Source organism: Sipha flava, unplaced genomic scaffold, assembly GCF_003268045.1.
Source record: "Sipha flava isolate LNK unplaced genomic scaffold, YSA_version1 333_pilon_pilon, whole genome shotgun sequence".
NCBI classification, from domain to species: domain Eukaryota; kingdom Metazoa; phylum Arthropoda; class Insecta; order Hemiptera; family Aphididae; genus Sipha; species Sipha flava.
The window spans coordinates 647384-667626 of NW_020273024.1; the positions used below are offsets into that span (position 1 = coordinate 647384).

General features: G+C 26.2%; 2 protein-coding genes across 3 annotated transcripts in view; one reads left to right on the plus strand and one right to left on the minus strand.

The window, feature by feature from the left end:
- LOC112687146 (opsin Rh4-like) overlaps window positions 1–20243 on the plus strand; it is a 67887-nt gene that overhangs the window by 32202 nt on the left and 15442 nt on the right. The gene's annotated exons all lie outside the window — the stretch shown is intronic.
- On the minus strand, window positions 16225–19441 carry LOC112687170. Its single transcript, XM_025559744.1, has 5 exons — window positions 19431–19441; window positions 18433–18545; window positions 17400–17548; window positions 17098–17262; window positions 16225–16875 (listed from the first exon to the last, which is right to left on the minus strand). The coding sequence occupies exons 1-5, from the start codon at window positions 19439–19441 to the stop codon at window positions 16225–16227; spliced, it is 1089 nt and encodes a 362-aa protein (XP_025415529.1).

A 20243-nucleotide genomic window follows, 5' to 3' on the forward strand; every position in this document is an offset into this window, starting at 1 on the left:
CCACATTATTTCGTAAATTAATGTTTTGTACTTAGAAAAATTATTAAATAAACAGTTTAAATTTCAATTGAGTGTTTTATTGAAGTCTATCCTTTAAAAACTTAACCATCATATACGATTGAGCGACGGCACGCAACAATTTCAATAGTTTTTATAATGTATTATTGATTACCAAAACAAGTTATTCAATTGTTGAGATTATTTTATACCTCTATGACTTCTGTGATATCATGAATACATAATTACTTATCTTTACTTCATAATCGTAATTAAATTTATGTGAATATAAAAATGAGTCATTGAAAAGCAAAATTGAATTGAATAATCCATATATGCCCATCACTACTACGGATATACAAGAGTTTCAGTTTTTTTTAATCTCCCTTAAAAACCATGTACCACACGCAGTTGTCAACCGTTTCCATCATGCACATTCACCATTTTTAAGCTTACATTCGCGATTATTAAAACCTATGCAATTTCAGGTCGTTAAAAAACTATTTGCATCACAATTTTTATCGTAGGTAATAATTTGTTAAGACCTTGACTTTTCTAAAGTAATATTTTTAACAACGTATTTTGAAGGGTTCTATTAATGGATAGCCTCCCTCATCAAGTTATTCCGTTATGTAATAATATTGTATACATTTCTTATTTAAAGTTATAACATGAAACATCGGATATCAAATCGTGGTAATTAATGTAAGTTGGAAATTAATTAAATTTGAATTGACGGAGAGATGCATCAACTTTTCGTGGAGTAATCTTTACCACCCACTCCGTTCGTTTGCAGCTATTAATACCTGCACCTAATTAACAGCATGGTAGGATTTTAGCGAAACAAAATTTAAAAAAAATAAACAATCAGCTTGAAAATATGATGTTAAAAATACATTTTACCTTTTATAAAATTTATTATAATTAAAAAATGTTTTCATATAAATCTGACCTCATAGGCTTTGCAAGAATTATAAATTGAATAAATTAATTTTAAAGTTAATAGCTTGTACTCGAAAACGATCAACTGGTAACATTGTAGCAACATGATCGAATAATGTTCATATAACTATCGCGAAAAACACGTGCGCACTCGTACCTTACGGATATATGGAAAAAATTAATTTCATTTATTCGTTCGCGTGTAATAACCTTTCTTCCTCTCCCGTCCAACTCTCGATACAAATTGTCGTGTAGAAAAAGAATGGGAGAAATAACGCCATCCCAGCAGCGCACACCGAAAAATATCGTTCCGGACGTTCATCGTCTATACCGCCCACCTTGTAACTGGTAATCCATACGTATCGGTAGGTACAAACTATTCGATTTATATTAAATTAGCCGTTTAAAGGCATTCCCGGTGTGCGATCTGTGCGTTCTTTTTTCGACCCTCCGTCCGTTTCCGAACGACATTTTGACGAATTTTTTTTCAATTTATCGTCCAGAGTTCACAACAGTAAATAGCAGCGTTCGCAACGATAAATAGGCGACGAAAAAAAAACAATTATTGTAATTGACACATATATTGCACAACGTGCACACGCGTCATGACGTTGCCCTATACTCGAATTGAGTTAATTACAAATGCATCGTCGTTTGCAATTGAATTCGCATAATGTATGACTACACATTGTACATCGTTACGACGCGGCCACAATTGAAACGCAGAATCCGTATATCGCACATGAACAATAAATCAATTGAAACGCGCGCCTATATTATAATATTGATATTAATATTCTCTCTTGAAATGAGTACAAAGTCAAACATCGGACTGCTGGAAAAACTGATTGTGTCTGAATAAGTATTGACCGGCGATGCCCGTTTTCACCAAAAGTAGACCTTTCTCTTTTCCACCAATACCCGTTTCCACCAAAAGTGTATCGGTCCCTTTTCCACCAATATCCGTTTCCGCCAAATGAGATATTGACCACATTTTTACCAAAAAAATTGTATACTACGCTTAAATTAAAAGCTATAACACAGAAATAACTTTATTTAACATATACTATTAATTCAATAAATGTAAAGTCATAGTATAATATATACAATACAGGTTGGAAAATGTTAAATTTTATTTATAAAAATGGTTAGATATAAAGAGGTGAAAAAATTATATATTATGGTATACGATACCTTAGTTACCAATGTAAATTATAACTATATATATAATTAGTTGATATTTGTTAACAGATCCAATAAAAAATTTAAATTTATTTAGTTCTAGTGTTTTATTTCTATGTTTACTTTCGATAACTTTAGCCACCATAGAATTATAAATTTTAAAATGTACGTTTTATTTTAATACACACACAGTTGTAATGCACTATTTAAACTGTGCCATCTTTTCACTTGTTCATAAAGTATTTGATTATTTAGTTATCATGGTTAATGTTATGAGTACATGCAAAGTACGATAACGGTTTAACATACAATTAAATACAATAAATGTACAATATACATTGATTATATTATGTGTATATTTATATATATTTTACATCAGTCTGAAAAACTCATGAACAGTATAGGTATTCTATTTCATTTGGTGGAAACGGATATTGGTGGAAAAGGGAAAGGTCTACTTTTGGTGGAAATGTGTTACGCCCGTATTGACATACATTTATTATTTTCTTTTTAAATTATTATCATATTCAACACATTGTATTATCAATATTTAAATAACAAACGAGCACAAAGAATTAAATTTGAATTATCTACATTTATTTACATACCTACTTCAAATCATCCATACAAAATACTCGTAATATCTTCTTTGAACACCGCTTTGACATTTAGCCAACCCCATTGTCTCGGTTCCCCACCGCGTTAATCCTCGCCGCGATAATACTCGTTAAAAATATGCAGCTTATCAATATTGTTTCAAGCACAGTATTAAAGTATCCCATAGTTTTGAATCACAATATCTGTTTCAACACAGAAATTAATCATATCAAATACGCATGTCATATAATTCAATTATTAGCATAGAGAATATAATGAATATTATATCAAAATGAACAACTCTAATTTACGTTACATTATCTTTCTTTTAATTTAGCATATTGTTGCTAATGAAATAAGCTCAGATATAAGCTATTTTGGCAATGAAAGTTTGGTTCAGAATAGATATCATCTATTGCTTCAGAAGTAATTTTTTTTTAAAAGATTACCTACATGAAAATAATAAATCTCGAAAACATTTTTTTTCACACTATTTTATTTTCATTGATTTAAAGATTTGAATAGTAAAATAAAAATAGTCATTATCCTTTACTCTGCCATTGACGCACATATGCGTCAATGACAAAATACATCGATAGACCATTGATGCATATGTGTGTTCACTTGTTTATACTGTTATCAGATAATTTGATAGAAAAAAAGATAATTTCTAAATTGTATTATTTTCAAAGACAATTAAACTACGTAAAAAAACCTGGTACCATTCTTACCAAAGAAGTTACATGCATTTTAATATTTTCTTATGTCCCAACTTCCCAAAATATTGTTATCAGTTGTTATGTTTTGATAATTTGATATCAATGCTCGTTGTTTTGAATTTTGATCGTTAGATATTCCTCACATATTTTATATTTTCTGTACACCTCAATAACTAAGTTTATATTAATTTTTGTTATACTTGTGTATTAAATTGTGATTATTCTATTTACTATCACCATTTTTTTTTTTTTTTTTTTTTTAATAAATACTTAATTTTTGCAATTTATAATAAATGCTCTATTAATTACCGGATAATGATAAACTTTGAGTAACTTTGGCTGGTAAATTAAAAAAGTACTTATAACTAATTATGAAATTAATTAATTATTTTTTTTTTTTTTTTGCTGATAATTATTAATTCAGAAAATTCATTAAATAGAATAAAAGAAAGTGAATGAAAATTCCAAAAATAAAAAAGCTTTGCCTGTCAATGGTGAATAATTTAAAAATGCTTGGTAAGGAAAAGGTTAAAAGTTAAAGTGAAAAATGTTGTACGAATAATTGTTTTTCTAACTTAATTCTCGATAAACAACTAAAAATATGTAATTGAAAACTCCCATAGCGAAAAGTTGCTTTCTATAAAATAGCATTATGACTAAGTTTGGTATATTGTATTTTACTAACACTATAATACTCGTATGTATTTCTTATTCATGTTGATTATGTAAAAAATTTTTTTAGCAATTTGTAACTGCAGATATAATATATTTGATGTGGTTTATTTTTGTAATCAATTGTCATAAGCGTTTTAACATAACATACAATTTATTTTAAATTTAAATCTAAAAGACAAATGTTGATACTCAAAATATAAATACAAAAAGCAAATACATAGTTATCAAAATTAACATGTAAGTAGTTTGAAAATAATAAATTATAGTTGACAAAAAATAATATTAACATTATAATAAATAAAAGCCATTCGATTTGGTTTGTTACCGTTAATGGAAAACAAGTAAAACCTTACATATTATATATCATAGAGGTGTACAAACATCTTTTTTAGAGTATGCAGAAGGTTGTCTCAATCACATCCCCTCCCTCACAATGGAAGTTAACTTAAGCGCTTAAAATGCTGGTAAAAATATACATACAAATGTCTAAATAATTTTTTAATTTAAAATTCAAATTTTTTTCTTAAAAAGAGTGACTCAATGGCCACTTCTTTATTGTTATAACCAGGGAACGGACTTTAATGTCTTAAAAAATAAGAAAAATGTCCGTAAAAAATATGACCTTATGCCTTAAAAAAATGCTTTAATATCGAAAAAATGCACTGAAAAAATGCACTAAAAACATTAAAAATGTTATTAAATTCGATGAAAACAAAATTTTGAACAGTTTTGTGTGTGTATAATATTATTAAAACTTAAAATTTATAAAAAATTCATCATTATAAAAAATTTATCTTATAAAAAAAATATTTAAATATATACAATAAAAAAAAACTCTTTGTCTTTTCGCTTATCTTTTTTTTTAGCCTGAAAAATGTTTTATGTTAATTAATAATTATTAACTGTTTTCACCGAATTCTTGTACATACACACGCAAACGACAACGATCGGACAGCTTAATTTTCGGCATCTTTCACACTAATTCGAATTACGATAGCGAACACGACTAACGACTAACGACTCTATGAGTACCTACTAATAATCGGACACCAATTAGTTTTATGTCGCGTATCGTAACGTTATCGAGATTATTTGATGGGAATTACGTATAACCGTATAGATAGATACAATCAGCCGATCTTCGTAAGAATAACTAAAATTGTATAATTCCAAGCAACAAATATATACGAAAAATGACCTAAAAATGGAAAAATGCTCTAAAAATGTCAAAAAATGCTTTAAAAACTGAAAAAGTTTAAAAAATGCAAAAAAATGCAAAATAAAAGTTTCATTATTAAATTCTCTGATGTATGAATCGAATTATACACTTAGAAAGCATTGCCCTATTCTACCCACTAAAAAATGTATTTTGCATCAAAGTCCGTTCCCTGGTTATAACTGTCTTCATCAGTATAATTTAAAATAAATTACGAGAAAACAAATTAAATATATAACACTTCAAATAATTTGAGTATTATATTTAAATAGTGTAAAGAAACAAAAATATTTTCAATCATATACTTCAATGAAAAAACAAAATAAATTTGATGAATTATTATAATTGATCATAATACAATTCTACTTTCAGTCGAATTTTTGAAATCATCAATAATGCTATCATGATTTACATTTTTAGCCATTTCTTGCTCTATAGTTAAAAGCATTAAGCTATTTAATCTCTCTTGAAGCATAGTACTTCTTAATTTTAATTTCACCAATATTAATTTAGTAAATGGTTACTAACAAATATAACTTGTAAGTGACATTACTGCACATTTCTTTATCACAATAATAAATAGTTCAAAAATACAATGTTTATCAAATTATTTTAACCATTGAAGCCAAACCCAAAGTATTTTAGCATCACAATTAACTTCAATTTGTTTTGTTCTAACGCATTTATTACAGCTACCAATTTATCTTGATTGCACTTAAAGTGTTTACTTAATACATATAAATTTATTAAATGAATAGGTATATAAAATGAAAATATAAAAAATATAAATGAATCTCTTTATAGTAGTTCGGTTAGCAAAATTGTTGTTCTTTGATTAGCAATGCTAATGTTCAGGGTATGCAGCTGCATACCCTACATACCTCCTGCGCACGCCTATGTTATATAATATATATCGTCGTCATCAAGCAAAAACTGACTAAGTGTAATTTTATAGTTTTCGGTGATATCAATTTTAATTTTAAATACACTATGAAAAATACAATTAATATCTATTTTTATCAAACTTGATATCGTTTAAACCGTGGCAATGTGTATTATATACATGTTCAATCATTTTGTTCTATTTCTTTTTAAAGAAGCTTAACTTAAAAAAGTCCAACTTTTAAAATGAGTAAGAAATAACCAAGTAACATTTCAAGCATTTGATCATTTTTCATCATACTACATTTTTCAATTAAAATTTGAATAATAATGTAATATAAAATGTACATCTTACATCAACATGTAATATTTATTTATTATTTACAAATATTTAAATAATAATATTATATTATGTTAGTAGAGTAGGTAATGTGTAATATTATACATGGTTATTTGAATAGTAATAAATTAATAGGTAATCAATTTGAACAGCAGTACATTATAACCTAAGGTATTCTTTGTTTTAATTGCAAATAACATTATTTATTTATCATAATAATAAACATAAGAAAAAAAAAATATATAACTTTAGTTTAAAAAACAATAACAAAAATAATAGTTAATTCATAATTATATAAGAGTTAGTCATGAAAAAACATGTGCTATTCACTATTTGTTACAGAATCAGACACCTGTATTGTATCCTTTTTTTTTGAACTTGAAGGAATGTTTTGATACCAGTTGTGGAATTCCTTATTGATTTAATGTTATAAAACATTTTTTATTTTTTTATGTTTAAATATTATTAATGATAATAGTTATTATTTTTTATCTTACATGTATTAACATCGACAAATCTATATATATATATATATATATAAAAATCTCGTGTCACAGTGTTTATGACCATACTCCTCCAAAACGGCTTAACCGATTTTAATGAAATTTTGTATCTACATTTAGTAGGTCTGTGAATAGGTTCTTATCCATTTTTATACTCCTAAGTGCTATTGTTTAATAAATCGTAGTTTAATTTATTAATTTTTGACCCGATAGATAACTGCGCAATTGAAAATGAATTATTAAATGATACTATTAAAAAACTATTAAAAAACTATTAAAAACTATTTAAGAACTATTAATTTTATTTTTTGGTATTAAATTATGGGTATTGCATAAATATTAAACAAGATCCCGCAACAGGTGCCAAAACAAACAAGAATGTTAGTTCGAAGGATTATTATGCATATAGGTTGATGATTAGATGCGATTAAGACAACGTTATTCTACGATGTCGTGAGCTTGGTCAACAATTCATGGTCGACATGTATAGAGAGCGAACGATTACGATACTTGCAATTCAATCAAAAAAAGCTACGTGCGGAAGATTTTCAAAACAATTGTTAGATATCAGTGATAAGAAAGTTACTACAGATGAAACGGGATACATACAATTACCGACCAAATTTCTGCACAATCATGGATTCGCAAGATGCTCTCATTGACCAGATATTTCCCAAAGTACACAGATAATACACAAATCATGAGTGGCTGGCAGAAAGAGCAATTTTAGCAGCAAAAAATGTGAACGTCAACGAATTGAATCTCAAGATACAACATTTGTGACCAGGAGACTTGTTGTCATACAAATCTATTGATACAGTTTGCGATGCTACTAAAGCTGTAAATTATCCAACAGAGTTTTTAAACTAATTGGATTTACCAGGCATGCTACCGCATAATTTACAACTGAAGATTGGATCTCCGGTTATTTTGCTTCGTAATTTGAACTCACCACGGTTGTGCAACGACACGCGATTAGTCATTAAAAAATTAATGAAAAATGTGATTGAAGCCATAATTTTAAATGGAAAATTCCGAGGTGAAAATATATTATTACCGCGAATCGCTACTATACCCATAGATGTGCTAATACAATTTATACGCCTTCAATTTCCAATTAGATTGGCATTTGCAATGACTATCAATAAGTCTCAAGGTTTAACGATGTCAGTCTGTGGCTTCGATTTGAGGACATCATGTTTTTCACATGGACAATTATATGTGGCGTACTCTCGAACCATCCAATTTGTTTGTGTTGACGAAAGATGGTATAACAAAAAATATTATACACCCTGTTGCATTAAGGGATTGATATTGTTTTTTACTAATATTGTCATAAATAGCGATATACAGTGAAACCTCCACTAACGAACATCCCCCAATATCGGGCACCTCCCAATAGTGGACGTTTTTTGGGGAACGGACACATTTTCACTTATTTTCAATGCGAAAACCTCCGAATAACGGACATTATTTTAATCTTTATTTGAAAATAAAACGTATTCAAATACGTATGTACTCTCGTAATAATGTAATAACAATAACAAACTCGTTATAGGACGATAAGATTACGACTCTTTGGATGCTTTGTCTGCTGTAAAGAGCATAAGTCATTTTATTTCATCAATAGAGGTAAAGAGCATTTTTATTTTTACTCCTGCTATAATATTAGTGAATGATATTACTAATGAGATTGCACAGAGACGGTGTAATTATAAATAAACAGAGCTCACCGATTTTTTCAAACTAAAATAATTTAAAAGTACATGTATGTACATAATTTTGATTTTGATTGTAAAAATATACCTTAAATAATAATAATAATTTTAAAAATATAAAAATGTAATAATTTACAATAAATAATGAGTAATAACATTATACATAGGTACATACATACATATTACATTATTATATAAATAAATTTCAAAAGTATCCTCTCTGAATAACGGATACCTCCGAATAACGGACAACATTTTTGTGACTGAGAGTGTCCGCTATTCAGAGGTTTCACTCTATATAATTTTAATGGATACATTTTAATTAATTATTAAAAAAAATAAATTTTATATGTTTTTTCATTTTTATTTCGTCACCGTTCACAGCACTCTATACCTCTTTCACTGATATACCATATCCTTAAATACCTAAGGGTTAACTTAGTTATTTTTTTCTACCAAAATATTCTCATGAAATAATTTATAATACAAAACAACGTTTGTCGGATCAGCTAATGTATCCATATTTTTGTCTTTATCATTATTTGAATTGAAATTACTATCTTTATGATAATCAGAATTAGTTAATTTGGGTACTGTATTTAAATCATTCAAAACTGTAAAAAAAATAATATTATAATTACTAACAATAATAGTAATAGTGTGATTAAGTATAAAATTATTAGTAATTTTAACAACATTACTTACATTTTTTCATTATTAAGTGTTAAGAGCTCGAGACTTAAATATTATTTTCTAAATTTCCTATATTCAGCTCTTTAATAAATGAAAATAGCACTATTTGAGGATAAGCATCATTCAATTTTATAATAAAAGTAGCCAGTAGGTACCTAACCTATTCATTCAAATATTTGTTGACGAAAAAAAATGTATTTAAGTGATACCAACATTCTATGTCACGTAGTTATTAATTATTACCGTAATCTTATCATTTATAAAATTATAAATAACCATACTTCCTATTTTGATTACTTTTATAGGCATAATATTATATTATTATTTATCATGGTTTTAAATAAAGGTACGACCATCTGTGCAAATCAAACGTATTTGTATAAATCACCAAATAGCTTGATCACTTTTTGTTTGAATAATAATTTTAAATAAATTAAAAATTTACTTGCGAAAAATGACTAAACAACTTGATCAGTTTTTGCTAGAAAAATAGCTTTGATATGTGCACATGGTCAAAACTGTTTTTCTGTATCTCATAAAATATTTATCATAACACTTGGTCATTTTTTCTGTATAATAATATGGTTAGAATAACACATTTGATAATGTTATATCAATTGTTCACTTTATGCACTTAGTCAGTTTTTGTATGACGACGATGATATATTAATACACGTTTTTGTTTTTTTGGTTAAAATAATGAAAGTATTAAAAACATTAAATTTAACAATAATTGAAAGTATTACAATAATGGAAAATCAAAAATAAAATTAAATAATGTCCAAGAAGAATCCAAAGGTATAATAAAAAAAAAAAATTAAACTGCGTATTCAGTTATAACATTGGTTTACATACAATTAAAACGATTAAAAATATTCCAATGAATAAAAATTTATCAAATTTTATTAAAGTAACACTATCCGACGTATGAAAAATATGAATGAATATAAATATAAAGAAAAATGCCTTATTAACCAGTGTTGAGCTGTTATCTTGATATATTATCTAAATAAAATTATCTAAATAAATAATTAATTATCTTTTATCATTTATCTTGTATCTATATAATAAACAAAATTAGTTATTTGATAAATTATCTTAGATAAATTCTTAAGTTATCTAACGTAATTCATCTGGATAAATAATTATGAGTATAAAAATTCGAAAAATTAAACTTGAAAGTTAAAAACTAATAAAAATTTAAAATTTAAAGAAAACTTTATTAATATTATTCATTTATTATTATTTTAAAATTTGTGTTATTGCAATACATGTTTAGTTATAATATTTAAATTGTCCTTATAAATATTAATAATTATGTATAGTGTTAATTATTAAAATAGAAAAAATAAAAATAAAATTGTTATAAAATATTGATTGTATAATAATAATAACAATAATAATAATAATCTGAATAAACAAATAATCAATAATATCATTCTATCATCAAACTACATGTAAAAATGTGTAAATAATTATTAGTTATTACTTAGGTATAAAACTTATATTTATAATATATACTTTATGTATATAATAGTATAAAGTGTCCGCGTTCTGCAAAGTACCTTTTTACCCGACCGTACAAAATTTTCGCGTTTTGCACTTTTAATGTCTGACCGTACAAAGTGACCTAGAACCATATTATTACATATTAAATATTATTCAATTTATACTTTATAAGGGCTCTTACAATATTTGATTTCTAAAAAAGACAATTTAATAATACAGATAATAGTTGAATTGATCTTTTAATATTTTAACCATAAATATTACTCCTTAATAAGTATATCAATTTTAATGAACTGTTTTATAAAATAATAATGAACCTACAAAGTATATTTAAAAACTAAATACTCATTATTTATTACTAATTTCCCACACATAAATGTACATAATATAAATATTTTTTATTAATTATTTATATTGGAGATATCTATTATCGACGTTGAATGTACATTCAGATCTAAATGTATGTGGTATTCAATTGTTTCGAAAAAGACAATAATGATGATGATTAGATGAATAATTATTTATTAGTAATTAAAAATTAAGAAAAAATAATGAATTTTTTTAAATATTTCATGTTTTTTAATTATGTTTTTAAACATTTTGTCAAATAGAAGAAAAATAATTGTTACTTCGTATTCATTTTCAAATTATGTGTACGCAGAATTTTTTCAGAATAAATGCTATTGTACAATCCATTTTTATTTTTAGAATGGTAAAAGAGGCTTTTCCGTATTTGCATAATAACGTTTAAATCAAAAACTACAACTCATTGGTCAGTTTTATATAAGGTAATTTTATTTTAGGTAACCTAACAGTAAACATATGAATCAAAATAATACTCGATTTTATATATACTGGTTAAGAACTAATATAAATATTTCAGAAATAAATCCTCATATGTAAGAATTTTTTTAAATTTCATAAGCCAACACAAATTCTAAGATTTCGTACCCGTAATTTTAAAACTCTTTTAATGCTTAAGTAAAACAAATTTAAGAACAAACGATTCAGAACTTAAAAGATTAAAACAATTAAATCGGATGAAAGTAAGTTACGAATACAAATAAACGTCAGATACTTAAAAAATATTGTTTAACAACGGTTTGAATGATATTATTCTGTAAATCTCTTAAATGATTTAATTATTAGGAACTAAAAATAAATAATGATAAGTTATCAAAAAACAAAGGAAACCCTGAATAACTGAAATCAAAAGTTGAAACCACTTTTTTTAATGTGAGAGAGAGAGAGTGAAATTATGTGTATGGCAGAATTTATATTAAAAAAAACCCATATCGTCATTTGAAAATAAAATACAAAATCACCAGTAAGTTATCACCACACGAGTCGGTTTACAACACGTACGATTATTTTTAAAAAGTGTCCTAACCACAAATACCCACTTGAGAGCATATAACAAATTAATGACCAAGACCTAATTACTAAGCAGTGTAAAAATATACGAAATTCATCGTTTAACTTGTTAATGTGTTAAAGTAAAATAAAATTCCGTATGTTAATTCGAATGATGCTGTTTTATTTTTTATCTCTAAGTTATTGCGTTTATCTTGAAAAAAAAATTTTAAGTGCACAATATATGTTTCTTAATGATATTTTTGAACTGCGTATACCCCACTCGACAACTCGAAAATCTTCTAAATCAAAAGAGAATTAATTTCAAATTCCATATATGGCACATAAAATAAGCATAATACATTAATTCTTCTGCTTCCCTTTCACGGTTAAATGTTGTAAAACTATACTTATACAAACATGCGGTGTATCTGTGTATTCCACTCGATGAAATCTAATAAAAAAACCTTAATTTTTTATGTTTGAAGAATATAAAATGAGTTATAACGACACTCGGATGTATCTGTAAACATATATTTTTTTTTTAAACTGTAATCATATGTCCTTTATAATGAAATGATTTCGAAAGCATTCCCCATTTTAGTTTACGGTATAAGCTGATTTCCAAAGTACACCTGTATGAAGAAAAAACATAAAATAAGTGGAATGCAATCTCAGTTAGGTACAAACATTGAGTTATTTAAAAAATAAAAAAGAGCAAAACTCAAAAGTCCAGCGAAACTCCATGATTATACTAGATAAAGGGATGGATGAATGATATATACTCTATTGGTACCTTTTTTAAACATGAAGGAATGTACCTTTGCTCATAAAAAAAAAACGATTCTCAGTAAAATGGGTTGGTTGGTTCAGTTTATATTTCTATAGAAGATTTTTATAATAGAATTTATTCAATAAGGTACTCGTAAGTTGAATTTTTAATATTCTATTTTTCATAAAAAAAAAAGAAAACATTTAAAATACAAGAAAATCAAAAATTTTAAGTATCTATAACCAGCATAAATTTCATTAAAATATTTCGAGAACTATGAAATGTCTATAAATTGCTAATATACATAAGTACTTGGTAAATATTTTGATTCGCTACGATTAATATTTATAGAATAAAAACTAAACATAAGTTATATTAATATAAATTATTAATTCTTTGAAATATAAGAAATATATAAAAAAATGAATGGAAAGTTATTAATGCTTTAGTACTTTAAAGTATAACAAAATGAAATTTTAATACTGACATTGGAGATATCTATCTTTTTATTTCAACACAATTTGGCTCATATATTAAGTAAGTAGCAATTACTTTATTTTTGTCAATTTTAGATTAAATCGAAAAAAAATGTATTATCTAAAATTGAGATGGTATCTGTAACTTCGATATTGCCATCTAAAGATTCCTCAACTGATTGTTGTATTGAAATGATAAAACTATCAGTATGTATATTCAAGAAATTATTATTGAAATAAATTGGTACTTATTTGAAATTAAATCAAACACTTCGTTATTACACAACTATACAAACTCTATACTTCTAAGACACCTAACGTGTAAACACGAAAAAACTAATCATAAGATAATCTTCATAGTTAATGAAGTCAAAAGTACATTGGAAAAAAAAAACACTTTTCCAATTTTTAAATAATTTGTGTAACGGAAGATTAAAAAGGAATATTTTATATTTATATGGCACATATCCCATATACTTAGGTATAGAATTTTGTATAAAGTTCAATATTGTTTGAAAACTATTTGAATATATTTTTATTAAAATATCTACTAGTTTTAATATTACTTAAATAATTATAATAAAATAATTGGAATAGCTTTATATTTGAATAATTTGAATACAAATTTATTCGAATAATTATCAAGATAAAATTGTACCCAACATAACAGTGAACTTCTTGTTTTGTTTACTTTTGGCTACATGAACCATGAAAAGAATTTTCTCCCAAACGAATGTCACTTGATGAATATAATTTTTTCTAACAAATTTATCATTAAAGAGTTATGCTCTCACTAAAAATATTGTTTTAAAGGAAAATATTCAGAGTTTCATAATCTACAGTCATTGGACGAAAAATTATTAAAAAAAAAGAGATGTATATTGAAAACAATGTGAAAAGAAAAAATTATTAAAATAATAATCCTCGATATCTTCAGCAAACATTAAGTGAAATAACAATAAAATTAAATAAATGCAAAACAATTTTTAAATTAAAGCAATTCTTCGTTTTAATTTCATTAGTATTACAATAACAGCATTTTTTCTGATAATACTATATTTGTCAGTCAACTAACGATAAAGATAATTCCTAACATTTGAGTTATTTTATTAAAGAAGCAAATAAATAAATATTTCAATTACTAATTTATTTTTTTATCTTAAAAAAAAAACCTTCGGCAGTAGTGGCCATTGAGTATCATTAATATGATTACAATGAATTTAAATAAATATAAATAAATATAAGTATATGACACAAATTAATGAAAAAAAACGTATGAAATTGGTGCTTATATTTTGTTTGTAAGAACTGCTGTGATGATAAATTTGATTGTGCTAAAGAATGGATTAAGATGCTGGTTGAGAGCTGTAGTGATTGATTCTGTGGGAGTTCGTTACCGTTAATGTTTGAATGACCAGAAATCCAGAATATTTTAATCTTAAAGTTATTTTTATGGTAGTTATGTATACATGCACGCCCGCGGAGGGGACAAAGGCGCCATTGCCCCTACTGGGAATTTTTGTTTTAAAACTATTGTTAATTTAATACCATGCATATTAATTATAATATAATTTTATTGAGATCCATTTATGAAGTTTAGTAAAATTTATTACCTACATTTTTAGATAATCTATAATGTATAGGTAATCTTGAACGTATTTATTAGTATTTATTGTTTACACATGACTGCATATCGCTTAAAACAATAAATTCTCCCGAGTACCGATCTCTATGCTATTTGATTTTGTTCACATCTATTTTTAGATACACGTTGATTTAGCCTTTTATTTTTAAATAAAAATGTATTTAAATTTTATTTGAATTTTAATCTTGCCCCGGATGGGATTTCATCCTGCGGGCGCGCTTGTATGCATATAATTTTGAATGTGGGTGCTGATATCTGACGTTGTATGGGTATTTTTAACGTTGTTGATTGCGCTGAGCAAATCTGTATATATGATATGTCTTTGAAGTTGTAATTATTTATAATGTGAAGAGCCATAAGGGTTGCTATGTATTCTGCGGCGAATATGTGCAAGAATTTGGAAGTTTAAACATGACCTCGGACTCGTTCCATATAATACCACTACCAATACCTATTTTATATGTATATATTGGGAATATTGACTATTATCTTTTTTCCCCGTACCTCTTTAAATAAATCAGATGGTATCTTTACATCCTCATATTACTCCGGATTAACGTGAACTCACATCTATGAACAACAACTACGAATGCTTTATTATGATTTCTATATTTATTCAGAATTTAATAAATAATAACCAAATAGTCTTTTGCGTCTCGATAAATTCACAGGTAAAGCTTGGACGACTCATATAAACAGTAGTTCAATTTAATGGTCTCTCAAAAGTGTTAGTTTTTAGCAGGCCCGTTGTAAGATATTTTCCGCCCTAAAGCGAACATTTTAATGCTGATCATTAAATAATTACATGCATAATATTGCAATTAAAGTTTTTTATAGATGTGTTGATTTACAAATTAGAGATACGCAAAACCATAAATATCTATACAACTTTAAAAAGTAGAATAATACACGAGACTATATTATACATACTGTTAGTATTTATTATAAAAAAAAAATACAATTAAGAAAAATATTTATAATTACAATAATAAGAATGTTTTAAAATTATAAATTAACTTTTCTTGCCTTTTTTGTTGCAAAATCTTGTACTAAATTTTCCAAGTTTAATTCTTGCGCCAATTCTGCTTCAATGGATAAAATTGATAATTCAGTTAAACTTTCGTTACTCATTGTTAATCTTAAATGATTTTTTACAAGTTTCATTTTAAAGAAACTTTTTTCAACAGACGCTACCATCACTGGAATTGGAAGAATAATTCTTAATCTTATTGCAATATTAGGATAAATTTCCTGAAGTTGATGACTGTAGATATATTCAAGATTTTTACTTGGAGAACTATTTGATTTTGCTAGTAAACAAAATAATTTAATTTCTTCAAATAATTCAATGGCATTATTATCAGAAGTATCATTTGATGATAGTAATATCTCTAAATCTTTGCAATGCTTTAGTATGATTTCATGCTCCCAAGATCTTAAAATATTTATATCATACAAGAAACCAAAGTTATACCAATGATTATTTAACTGGATAAACCTATCTTGTAACGAATTTATAGCAGTATCTATTACAGTATTGAAGAAGTCTACTTCAAATTTTTTCTTTGGGTTATAAAGAGGATAATCATCTTTATTTTCATAGTTGAAATTAGTTTTCTTGAATTTTTTACGCACTTGATGGTCTTGAAGGAATTCCTCCAATATTCATATGACTTATGCAATTTCTTTAGCAGTTAATTTAACTTTAAAAAATCCATTCATTCGATATTCTTTTAAAAACACAATTATTTCAAATATACTTTTAACAGAAATTTGTATATCAAATTGGATTGGCTATAGTTGTTTGCTTACAAGGTTAACAATACTCAATATATCATACCCAATAATAATGGAAAATATAAATGTAAAATCACATACATTTTTCAAAAGAACGTATGTATCTGCTTTTGTTTGAAGACCATGCGTTCCAGTTAAGTTTATATCATCTTTAATAAAATTCAAAGCATTGTAAATTTCTTCAAATTGATATCGTATTGGCCTTATCGCATTAATCCTCGACTCCCAACACGTGTCACAAACTTTCTTCAATGTTAATTTGGGTAAAAATTTAATCAGAATTTTCCATTTCTCAGTAGACGCCGAAAAAACACATACAGTTGTTGTACTATATTAAAAAATGAGACTGTGTAAATATTATATTTCGTTGCATCATTAACTACCAAATTTAAAGAATGAGAATTGCATGGTACATAAAATGCTCTAGGATTAATGTCAAGTATGCTTTTTTGAACTCCGTTATGTTCTCCTCTCATATTGGAATCAATATAGTAGCTCTGACCACGCATATCATTTATATCTATCTTCAAATCTGAAAGCATTTTAATTATTTAGTCACTTAAACCAGTCCCGGTTTTATCAAAAACTTCAATAAATCCAATAAAATACTCGTGTACAACTCCTTTTGAAATACAAACATATTGTAATATTGTTCCTTTTAACTACAGTCAGGAGTACAATCTAAAATAATGGAATAATACTTTGCATCTTTCACTCGACTCAAAATGTTATTTTTAATTTTTTCACTTATTAAATTAATTAATTCATTTTGAATTTGAGGTCCTAAATAATGTACATGTAAGTGTTTATTTTGAATCCTTTCTACGTGAGTTTTCAAAACATTATCAAATAGCGAAGACAATTCAATAATTTTCAAAAAAATTGCCATTATGTAGAGAATGTAAAGTAGACGATGTTCCACAAATCGAAAGATTTTGTGCAGCCATGCAACGTAATATAGCACACAACCGAATTAAAACGGACCTCCAATGTTTTATTTCCGATTCTATAATACGTTGATTTTGAGAATCAATAGTTTGATTTAGTTTTAATCTTAAAACCATTTCTTGCCAATTTGAAATATGAAGAATATGTTTTTTTTGATGTTTCATGTATTTTTAAATGACCCGACAAATTTCTCCAATCATTATAATCAAATTCAGAGACCACTCCTGAATCAGATTGTTTAGAACTAAACATTCTACAGCAAAAACAGTTCACAGTATCATTTTTTTTCGAATAAACCAACCAGGACCTTTCTAATTGTTCTCCATTATGCAAAGTGCGTTGATAATACGCGCTAAAAAATTTTCTATTCAATAGGTTTTTTCGGAAAATCAAAATTTTTTATTTACATAGGTCCTTTTTTTATGAATAATATTCGAATGGAGTCGGTTAATTTTAGTGGCTAGTCACTTGGGTCATCTGATATTACTGCAAAATTTTCAACACTATTTGTTTCCATAACGTTCTTATCCGAAATATAGTCAATTCCTTCATAATCAAATGAATCAGAATCAATATAACCTCTAACAAAATTAAAAAATAAATCTACTTTTATTCTTTATTAAGAGCTATCAGATATTCCATGAGAAATGGATGGTAAACAGTTCAAATTGTAATTTGATTGTGTGTCCTGACTCGAAGTTACAGTTAATCCATAAGTAGTTGTAATTTGTGAACTATCATTATTAACTTATTGAATGTCATCCATAGGTTGGTTCAATAAAAATTTAGTGAAGCTCCCTGTTTGTTGATAAAATTTTGTTTATTTTCTTATATTTTTTTTATATTCAGCACCAGAAAGTCGTTTTCGTGACAATATGATCAATGTGCAATTATGTTATAAGTTTATAACAATATTGAATTATCTAATTAATTATAGTAGTATACAAGTTTTTAGAAGACACAAAACATTTCAACACGTCTAGCAGCTTATACAAATATATATGAGTTATTAATTTTAAAAAATATGTATAATTTACGAAGTATAAATAAAATAAGATATATCGCGAATAATAATAAACAATCGCGGATCTAGAACTAATCTAATTGAAAAAAATTATAATAATTACCGATTATTTTTTTGTTTCAACGTCGTCGTAGACCGTAGACCATAGAGTATAAACCATAGTACTTCACCGACGACCGATGGTTGGAAAATAAAATATGGTATTATTAAAATAAAAGACTACAATCATACTCGGTAAATGTATAACATAAAAATAAATATATTAACGTTTATGTTATGAGAATATCAGTGTTTTATTTTGATCGAAAACCATCGATGGTCAATATGGTCATACGAGCTACGATCTACATGTACGATATATCTACATACATTATACGTATACTATAATATATATTTATCGGTTATCGATATACAGTATACACTATACACTATTACACTATACTTCTTACACATTGTGATCATACGCTATCATAACGAGATAGCAAAACTTTTACGATAATAATTAACAATGAAAACGCAAAATAATAATTAAATTTCTGTCTTTTTTGAAAATTTAATATTACGATTTGCCCCCTCAATTTCTTTAAAATGTTATGCCACCCTAAAACAACGCATGGTTTGCTTGTACCCTAGCGACGGGCCTGGTCTTCAGAATAGAACAAATACAACAAAATTATCGAATTAAAAATGATAATATAAGATTTGCTATAAATGTACTGGTGTTTTTTTTTATTTGTGTTTTTTCGCGTTTGTATACCATAAGGTATCTCAGTGACTTTATTATGATATAATGTTATAAAATCTTAAATTATACAGTACATACGAAATGTGATCAAATATAACAATTATATTTTTGATTTATTTAGACTTTCAGTTAACACAACGGATATATTGGTAATATTTTATCACTTACTTGAATTATCATTCATTTGACACTTGTAAACATAAATTATATTCATTTAATCGGATTTTGTACATATGTCAGAATAAAAATAATACATTTACAGGGTTCTTATCGTTCAAATAATCATTTTCGCTATAATGAGTTGATATACCTCACTTGACAACGGGTTCTTAAATAATATGCATTTAAAACATAAGTGTACGGTAATAATGATCAAAGTTTTCCTCTTGCTGAAATATACAAACTACAACCTTATAAATTTAACTTCGATCTATTATACTTGTATTTATAAGGAAATACTAAATACATATTGGGCAGAAATAATAATGAACATATTTCCACTGCGACGGC

Coding starts and splice junctions, on each gene's coding strand:
- LOC112687170 (XM_025559744.1), bottom strand. Junction 17,263..17,399: donor ATTCTCATTCTTTAAATTTG/GTAGTTAATGAT, acceptor TTAACATTGAAG/AAAGTTTGTGACACGTGTTG. Junction 16,876..17,097: donor CATACGTTCTTTTGAAAAAT/GTATGTGATTTT, acceptor TGAATATTGGAG/GAATTCCTTCAAGACCATCA.